At 40.9% G+C, this 10,283-nt stretch overlaps 1 protein-coding gene across 1 annotated transcript; it reads left to right on the top strand.

Moving 5' to 3' along the window:
* The first annotated feature begins 568 nt into the window (after nucleotides 1–568).
* LOC123440335 (receptor-like cytoplasmic kinase 185) lies at nucleotides 569–9,906 on the top strand. The gene is made up of 5 exons (XM_045116910.1): nucleotides 569–987; nucleotides 2,913–3,109; nucleotides 3,854–4,043; nucleotides 6,287–6,678; nucleotides 8,760–9,906. The coding sequence occupies exons 1-5, from the start codon at nucleotides 879–881 to the stop codon at nucleotides 9,342–9,344; spliced, it is 1,473 nt and encodes a 490-aa protein (XP_044972845.1). The 5' UTR covers nucleotides 569–878; the 3' UTR covers nucleotides 9,345–9,906.
* Nucleotides 9,907–10,283: the final 377 nt, after the last annotated feature.

Below are 10,283 nucleotides of genomic sequence, written 5' to 3'. Positions count from 1 at the left end.
TAAGAACGAAGAAAGTATTTGTTATTGAGGACAATAAATATTATGGTACAGAAGGAGTATGCTATACTACTTAACAACAACATAAAAACCAGATGCCATTTTAAATGCCGAACGAATTATTACCAGGTTAGCAAAATCAAAACTTCCAACGGTGGCTGGGTTTCAGATAACGTGTGAGATGGGAATGGGGCGAGTGTATGTGGAGACGGATGCTCTTTTGCTGAAGGAGGCCCTGGATGAAGACGGGACTGACCTTTCTTGTATTGGCATGGTGGTTGATCAACTGAAGGAATTCATTCGCTGTAATTTTATTGAATGTAGGTTTGTTTATTGTCCTAGAATTTGCAATCAGGTTGCTCATACTTTTGCTGCATGAGGTGTACTGATGGTCGGAGAGTCTGTCCGGACTCGATCCGTATGTATCCGGTTTAGTGGCGAGCGATTTGTCTTTGCTTCCTGTTTAATGCAATGCATTGATTCTCGAAAAATAAATAAATTAAAACTTGCGGATGAAAAAGAACCAGCGATTCAAATTTGCAAGTCGGGGAGGGACGGTGCATTCCACAGAGTTACTCTCTCTCCCTCTCCTCACTCCTCAGTCGGCCATGAGCTGACTTTTGCCCTCGGACCTCGGTCATCCTGTTCTCTCTCCTCGCTTTCTCTCTCTTGCCCGTTCTCCCAATAGTTCTGTCCCTGTCCCTCCCCCCAAATTCCCCGACCCACCGCTCCCAAATCCCATCCAAATCCCTCCACATCCTCCAAAGATCGGATTTTCGGAGTGCCTCCGCCCCCAGATCGGGGAGGGATCCCCGTTTCCTCTGGTGGGTCGGTCCCCGCCGTCCTTTTCTTGATCTTTTTCCTGGAGGGGAGGTTCTTGGATGGGGTGCCTGCCGTGCTTCGGGTCGAGCAGCAAGGGGGAGCCCGTCAAGAAGGGAACCGCGCAGAAGGACGTTCCGTCGGATCGCCGCGCCACCGGGGTCGGATCAGGTGTGGTTCTTGGGCGGAAGGCTGGATCTTGGGCTGGTTTATTTTTTGGGAAATGGTCCTTAATTTTCTCCGGTTTAATCAGCTGATGCTCACAGTGTCAAGATTTGAGTGGATCAGACTAAGAAATGTGCCAACCTCCCTTGTCCCCAGAAATCTTTTTAACACGTATTCCATGTAGTGGAAGCTTCAGATAGAGAGCAACGTCGTGTAGTATTGGGGGGATTTGTGTTCATGTTAGTGTATTTGATGGCATGAATTATTGCGGTATCTCTTTGCCTTATTTGAGGACTCTTAAGAGTAATGTTTTTGGATCGGTTGTATAGGTTTATTGCTTCTGGAAACTTACAAAACATAGAAGTGATGCACTTTGACTATATGTTCATGGACTGATGTGTGGTTATTTTATGATGATTACAATTTCCGACTCGGTAGAGTGACAGAAGTGCCATATGCTGAGGATGTCTGAACGTGCCTGCCTTATAAACTGTCTGGCAGGACATCTGTTGAGACTTAAGTCGTTTAATTAGATTATTACTTGGAATCCCCTAGGGACTACAAAATAAAAAGGATGGATGACTGAGGTTTAGCTCCCTTTAGGAAGTGCCTTTTATGTTTATTTCGTATGGTTAAATGTTGAACTTTGAAAGGATTCTTTCTATTTGACTCATTCTCTTAATTCTGTTAACAAACAAATTGGACACCAATGTTTGTTTTGAAAAAAGGTAGATGGTCCTGGTACAACCTCCAAACTGTATCAAAGAAGTGATAGATGATACTCCCGCCGTCCCAAAATTTAAGACCATTTTTGACATTATCATAGTGTCAATAATGATCTTACATTTTGGGACGGAGGGAGTACTTATTTTCCTCTCACTATGATAAACTTACCACCAAAACTATCCAAGAAGTACTGGTTTGTGATGGCCCTGATTTCTAATGCATTTTGGGACACTTAGCTAAGTTCTTTTGTAGTTTTTCTGGCATAATTATGTCTTAACTATCGCAACATCCAGCTTTGCTTGCAAGCCTGTGATTTTTTTACTAGCTCCATTAATGACTGGATTAAATGGTATTACACACTTCACCCCAGATAGTAAACTGTTTACGCCATTATACACATTCTCTAGGACAATATGTCTCTGTTCTTTTACCAAGACAAATACCAGGCCAGATGAACATTGTTGATTTTTATGGTAAGTTGAAGGCCTAGGACAAATCTAGATTTTTTTGGCAAGTTGAATTTTGATCTTAGGTTGCTCTTGGCCAAAGCATCAATAACCTCAACCTCTTCCTTTTCGATATCTATTGTTAAGTAGTTAAATGATGTTAATAGTTGACACCACATTTACTCTGAGAGGCTAGGAATTTTCAATTAAGCAGGGGATGAATAAAGATTTAGTTTGTCACTACATGTTTTGATGACAAAGATCAGTTATACATACACATCAGGGTTGTTATTGCTAATATCGAAAAGCAAAGTTACTTAGGAGGAACCGTTATTGAAAGAAATAGGCTCAAGTTGAAGAGGATTCAAAATCTGGTGGTGGATGTGCACAACCACACTTGTGACCAACTGAGTTCAGTTCCTACTAATCATGTTTATGTATAAATGATAGAAGTATATTTGGTGTTATGGTATTAGAGTTTTGAAAGGAATCAAGTTGTGCTTTTAGATACAAAGGCAAGCGTTCAAACCAGTCGCACAATTGCACATGGTCTATGGCTAGTTTTACTCCCTCCGTCCCAAAATAACTGTCTCAACTTTGTACTATGGATAGTACAAAATTGTACTAAGCTTAAGACACTTATTTTGGGACGGAGGGAGTACCATTTTAATTATTGTGGTTTGGCAGTAGTTCACCTTACCTATGTTGCATTCTCTAATTCATATATGGCCCCTAACTCTGGATGAACTTTTGCTTCAGATAAATCAAAACCACAGGGTTTATTGGAATCTAAGAAGGATACAGTTATCCCAAGGGAGGGGAACAATCAACATATTGCAGCTCACACATTCACTTTCCGTGAGCTTGCTGCTGCCACTAAGAACTTCAGACAGGATTGCCTATTGGGCGAGGGAGGTTTCGGCCGTGTATATAGAGGACGTTTGGACAATGGACAGGTTTGGTTTAATGTTCTGATGCATTCCGATTTGATGTGAATCCTCATTTTCAGCTATTAATTTCACTCATTGGACTGCCAATATGACTGCCACACCTCTTTCAAACCGGGATTGAAAAATTCGTTGTTATATGGTCGAGAAAACACCGATACTTCCAGCAACCAGTGTATCCGTATATGATACCTTACCCTATACTGATTCTTTCCTGATACGTCCTGGATACCTCTCAAGCTCTAGTAGTGCCGGTGGTGGGCTCCTTCCCCAGTGCTCCCGCTCTCCTCCCCCCCCCTCCCCCCAACTATCCCGTAGAATTCTATCTAATGGAAGGCTGCTGATTTTCTCCTCCCCCCCTCCCTTTCTCTCTAACTGAATGTTTATATTTGGTAAATTGCTGCTATCTTTGGCTGTTGGTTCTTGCTTTTGTTGGAATCATGGATAAGAAGGTAGAAGATAATGGATTGTAGTGACTAAAAATATGCCAAAGGGCTTGATGTTTAATTGATACATATTCTTAATATTATTTTTCAAAAATAGTCAAACGTATCCGCATATTGGCGCTTTTCAGAAATGACGTATCAGTGATACGTGTATCTGTATCGATGCAATCTAGTACCTGGTCTAGATTGCCCGCAAAAAAAAAAAAATACCTGGTCTAGATGGGGCATTGGAGAAGACATTTTCCTTGTTGTAACTCTTGATTGCTGAGTTCTTGATCACAACTTGATTATATTGTCTACTGTGCAGGCTGTTGCAGTTAAGCAACTTGATCGCAATGGACTTCAAGGAAACAGAGAGTTTCTGGTTGAGGTCCTTATGCTCAGTCTATTGCACCATGATAACCTGGTAAACTTAATTGGATACTGTGCTGATGGGGATCAACGTCTTCTTGTATATGAATATATGCCATTGGGATCACTTGAGGATCATTTGCATGGTAAGTGTATTTCACCTATGAACTTCTGTAAGTGCATTACTGCCCACATACAATGCCACATCCATGTATTCAAAAGACTCTGCATTGTAAATGTCAGCATTTTTTATTCTTGGTAAACAGCTGAGCAATAAGCTAACCACTGTCTGGACCGTTTCTTTGTGTTTTCAGACATCAACAAAGTCACCAATACCCGCCTTTAAGTCTTTAACCATTAATTTTTAATTTTCCAATGTCACTATTTCTATTTCAATGATAACATCAATACACCTAACAACTTTGGCAATATCTTTTTGTCATGACAAATCCAATAATTGTGTGTGCCAGGCCAAAAATTTATAATGAACACATGGAGTACCATAGCGGAGTACTAGTTAATATACTTGCTTAAGCTTGCAGCTGCCTACTTGCATTATTCTTCTGTTGTTGTTGACCTGGTCTGCTGGCCATATCTTGTAGAACTTGTACTTAATCAGTGAGTGAATTGATCTGCATACTAAAAGCTAAGTTTTGCTTTATCTCATGGGAAGATAACCCCGTAGAGTTTTAGTGGTTACCTAGTTAGTAACTCAATAGTTAATCAAGGGAGTGGAAGCTCAGTGAGGCAAAAGTTCTAAAGCTTAGTTAGAGGTCAAATCATTTGCATACTTAAGTTAAAATTTTGTTGTATATCAATGGGAAGCTAGCATATGCACCATTTTTTGCGGAAGTGTTCATTTTTCATTCGTCCCACGGAACATATTCATTCACCATGGTATTTCAACTTTAGTTCGTCGACTCATTCTGTCTCTGGTTGATACCATGTCCGGGATAACCTGCAAATATTATATAATGATAGTTGATACATGGTTACTATTTCCAGTTGTAAATCAAAAAGGAAAATATTATATGCTTGATCCTGACAGTTTGCTGGGCATTATGATTTTGCAAAGTCAACTCGATTCTCTTTTTGTTGCATGGTAGTATGCTAAATTGATGTGTGTAATCATTAAATTTAAGTGCACTGTTTCTTTTTTTGGCATGCATTGTGGTTACAGCTTGGGCCAATTTTCTTTCTTTCTGAAAAGGAAGGTTAAATTTGGAATCCTTGGATGCACACATCCATTTTTTTATTAATAAAGATGCCAGGCATCGAGGCCAAAACATCAAATTACAAGCAGATTACATAAACTGGCAATTAAAGGTAGAAAAATAACACTTACGACCAAGTTGTCATTCTTCGGAAACAACGCCGTGAAGGAGATTACGAGGAGCTGATGTTGTAGGAAGTCGGAACCAACCGTTGAAGGCCAGACCACACATTTTCATCCTGGAGCTGAGTCCAATCAGTCAAGGTCAGATCTTTGGCATGGAGACAATGCCTTCAACAAGGAGACGACACACATGCGCCCTTACCAGATCCGACCAGTGAAGGCTGATCATGGGTTTTCACCTGAGAAAAAGAAGTATTGACGTCGCTTGAAATCGTAGTGGTTTCCTCCAGATCTAGGTGCTCTTTAGTGGCATGCATTGACCCGGCAGAAGATGCCCAAAGTAGTTTAAGACATTTATTTTGTGTACGTTGATTAAAGTAGTTTATACGACAATGGTATTCCCTCCGTTCCGAATTATAAGATATTCTAACTTTTTTCTGAATTAGATGTATATAGTTGCAGTTTAGTGTATTTGTTCACTCATTTCAGTCCATATGTAGTTTATATCGAAATATCCAAAACATCTTATAATTCGGAACTGAGGTAGTAATACTTTGCAATGCTAAAATTGAAACCAGTATACGTTAAGTCACCTGCCTAGTAAGTACTATAGGGTGGTTGACATGATTATGCGGCATAACTAGCAATTGCATCACGTGCTAACCACATGATTATAATTGCTAATATACATTTGCATATTTATGCAATTACACAAAAAATCATGGTTTTTGTAACGGGCAGCATGTGTCAAGTGTTACGAAAATAGCACCAGTCACTGAAACTTCTTCTGATTCATAGTAGATCTAGACACAACTTCCCAAACAACTACCTATAACTAATCCAGATGTTCCGCTGAGTCAGTTGTATGGATCTGTTTCTTGTTGCCTAATATTTTGATTTTTTTAATCAGTTTTCATTTTTTATGGAAAATTTATAGTCCCTTGCAATCCCCATTGACTAATTTAAACATATCTCAGTTACCCTCTATTTAGATGGTAAATGTAATGCTGTTGCACGCCACTATTGTCTAATTATTTTCATTGCATATGTTAGATATTCCGCCTGAAAAGGAACCTCTTGACTGGAATACACGGATGAAGATTGCTGCTGGTGCTGCCAAGGGATTAGAATACTTGCATGACAAGGCAAGTCCTCCTGTTATTTACCGGGATTTCAAGTCGTCAAACATTCTTCTTGGCGAAGGGTTTCATCCAAAGCTATCTGACTTTGGCCTTGCAAAACTTGGCCCTGTTGGTGACAATACTCATGTTTCAACACGTGTTATGGGAACTTATGGCTACTGTGCCCCAGAGTATGCAATGACCGGACAGCTTACAGTTAAATCTGATGTGTATAGCTTTGGTGTTGTGTTCCTTGAACTGATTACTGGTCGTAAAGCAATTGACAACACCAAACCTCATGGAGAACAAAACCTAGTGGCGTGGGTATGTTCTTCTATTTTGTACTAATTTTACTTCACAAAATTGATGTTTGCCATCAATATATCGTTCATAGCTCATTTTCTTGCACATTCTGCGAGCTAATTTGAAGCATAATTTCTATAATAGGGTTGCTAAAAATACATTGAGATACTAGCAATATAATTGGACTATGATTTAGCTGTTGTGCTAGTCCGAAAAATAAAACAGTCCGAAGAAACATAAAGAGAAATTTTTTAAGCTGTTGCCACCATTTTTAGGGGCACTTATTTTATTTTATTTTGCTTTGATGAATTACTATCACTTGAGGTTCTTTAATTTTTATTTCCTTCTCAGATTATATCATCCTTTTGAACTCTGATTTTTTTTATTCTAGACTGCTATTCACTGTTACTTCCTACACAACTGCTCTTAATTTTTCTTGAAACGTTGTCTCCTAAAGCTTTCCTGATAGTATGATACCATGATGGAGTTATTAGGTTATATTACTTATGAATGAGCTGGCTGTTCAGTTGTTTAGGTTGGTCATGATTCTTGAACACTAGTGAAATTGGGGCCTTCAGTATTTACCACTGAGATTAGTTCTTTGGATATTTACTGATCCACGTCGTTCTCAATTTCACATATTACTGCATCAGGGGTCAACTTTGAGCCCTTATCTTTTTGCCTTGGTGATGGATGAGGTCACAAGGGATATACAAGGAGATACCCATGGTGTATGCTCTTTGCAGACGATGTGGTGCTAGTCGATGATAGTCGGACGGGGGTCAACAGGAAGTTAGAGTTATGGAGGCAAACCTTGGAATCAAAAGGTTTTAGACTTAGTAGGACTAAGACTGAGTACATGAGGTGCGCTTTCAGTACTACTAAGCACGAGGAGGAGGGGGATGTTAGCCTTGATGGGCGGGTGGTACACCTTCTGTTATTTGGGGTCAATGTTGCAGAAGGATGGGGATATCGATGAAGATGTGAACCATCGAATTAAAGCCGGATGGATGAAGTAGCGCCAAGCTTCTGGCATTCTCTGTGACAAGAGGGTGCCACAAAAGCTAAAAGGCAAGTTCTATAGGATGGCGGTTCGACCCACAATGTTGTATGGCGTTGAGTGTTGGCCGACTAAAAGGCGACATGTGCAACAACTAGGTGTGGCGGAGATGCGCATGTGAGATGGATGTGTGGCCACACAAGGAAGGACCGAATCTGGAATGATGATATATGAGATAGAGTTGGGGTAGCGCCAATTGAAGAGAAGCTTGTCCAACATCGTCTAAGATGGTTTGGGCATATTCAGCGCAGGCCTGCAGAAGCCCTAGTGCATAGCGGACGGCTAAAGCATGCTGATAATGTCAAGAGAGGTCGGGATAGACCGAACTTGACATGGGAAGAGTCCGTAAAGAGAGATCTAAAGGATTGGAGCATCACCAAGAACTAGCCATGGACAGGGGTGCGTGGAAGCTTGCTATCCATGTGCCAGAACCATGAGTTGGTCGCGAGATTGTATGGGTTTCACCCCTAGTCTACCCCAACTTGTTTGGGAAGGCTTTGTTGTTGTTGTTGTTGTACTGTTGTAAAAGAACGCACTAAAAATTAAGGCTATCCATATCTATACTACATAGAAAAGCAAGAGGGTTTGACGCAAACAATCTTAGCCATCCAGTCTGATCTTATGATTCAACAATTAAGTTGGATCCTTGAATGATTATTGCTTAATTGAACAATTAATCCTCTAATAGCACCATACTAAACAGTCTTCCACAACCACTCTTTCGAACTATGTCTATACAATGTGAGTGGTCATATTTTTTTTTTAATATTATCATGAATGCGAATATGTTAAGTTCACAACTTTCAAAAAGATTGAAGGGGAATTCCTAATTTGGTGATACTGTATGAGGGGATTGAATATTATATATTGAACAAAGCTTGCACAGTACATGCATATCGGCTAGTTTGTTCTGAGGTTTAGGTGCTAAGATTTGATCAATGTACACAAACAGAAAGTATATATTTCCTGCCAACTATTTTCTTGCAGTTACAGCTTTCTCATTATATAATGTTGAATGCCTTATTGTTGATCTGATATGCAGGCCCGTCCTCTGTTCAAAGACCGCAGAAAATTTCCAAAAATGGCTGATCCGTCACTTCAGGGCCGCTTTCCTATGAGGGGTCTGTATCAAGCTTTAGCCGTTGCTGCAATGTGTTTGCAGGAGCAAGCTGCCACTCGGCCTTTCATAGGAGATGTGGTCACTGCCCTTTCATATCTTGCTTCTCAAGCATACGATCCAAATGCACCCACTCAACATAGTCGGAGCAATGCATCTACCCCTAGAACCAGAGACCGTGGTAGTGTGAACGGTGACCAGCGGCGTATCCGGTCGCCAAATCACCATTCCCCAGATTTGAGGAGAAAAGAAGCCACAACATCATCGAAGTATGAAGCGGAGGTTAGCAGGAATAGTTCTGGCGGTGGTTCTGGTAGACGGTCAGGCTTGGATGATAGGGATGTGACAGGTTCACAACAGGGTAGTCCTGCTCAGACGGGAAAGAGGAGGGAAACTTCAAGGACCTCCGAGAGGCAGCGTGCTATTGCAGAGGCCAAGACATGGGGTGAGAATTCAAGAGAGAGGAAGTGGCCGAATGCTCGTGGCAGCTTCGATAGTACAAATGAATAGAACTCTGGAGCAGAAGGTCTGAGTCATCATTCTAGAAAAAGGATGAGTCGCAAGCCAGTACCAAGCAGGAGACAGTTTAGGGACATGGGGTTTGATCTCGGTTCCATGTTTAATGTGAATAGAGCTTTCCTTTTATTGCCGGCCATCACCACTGCTTCATAGTTTCTTTCTTCCACACAAATATCACCACCACAATCACCATCGACACGCCTATTCCTGGCGTCCGTTCCTCGTGAATGTGATCATGCAGATGTGCCTTCATCATCATCATGGCACAGTCGACATCTGGCTGGAAAGATAGTAAGCAAAGGGGGGAACTGCTCTGAGGAGGACATGATCCAATCAAAGGAGCCTTTTCTGTTGCTGTTGCATGCATGACGGGTATCAGCGGGCCGCACAGTTGTTCCGAGCGTAGAGCTTTGTTGTGAAGTCTGAGTACCGAGGGATGTGATGATTTTTCTTCCCTCGAGGGTTTGTACGGAGGGGTTTTACCTGTGTTCCATACGTCTGTATTGTGACATTTTTGTTTGTATTGAGTTGTCAGAACACGTCCTTTGATTTATCTCTTCTGGCAAAGCCGTTGTGCCTCTTCCATCTAAGCTGTGCAATATTTTTAGGAAGCTTGTTAGCTATATTCTCAAATATCTGCTTGTTTCCTGTTTCTGAGCTTTCTGTCCATAGCAGAGAGCCCAGGGTTGTTTTTTTGGTCCAACTTTGATCATACTAATTACTCCCTTCGTTCCTAAATACAAGCCTTTTTAAAGATTCCACTACAGATTACGTATGGATATATGTAGACATGTTTAAGAGTGTGGATTCATTTATTTTGTTTCATATGTAGTCCATAGTGAAATCTCTAAAAAAACTTATGTTTAGAAACAGAGGGAGTATATTTGTTGACGGGGATGCCCTCCCCCGAGGTACGAAATAATGTCGGAA

The sequence above is a fragment of the Hordeum vulgare genome, chromosome 1H, assembly GCF_904849725.1.
Source record: "Hordeum vulgare subsp. vulgare chromosome 1H, MorexV3_pseudomolecules_assembly, whole genome shotgun sequence".
NCBI classification, from domain to species: Eukaryota; Viridiplantae; Streptophyta; class Magnoliopsida; order Poales; family Poaceae; genus Hordeum; species Hordeum vulgare.
Note: the sequence above shows the minus strand (reverse complement) of the source record. Positions and strands in the feature narration are given on the sequence as shown.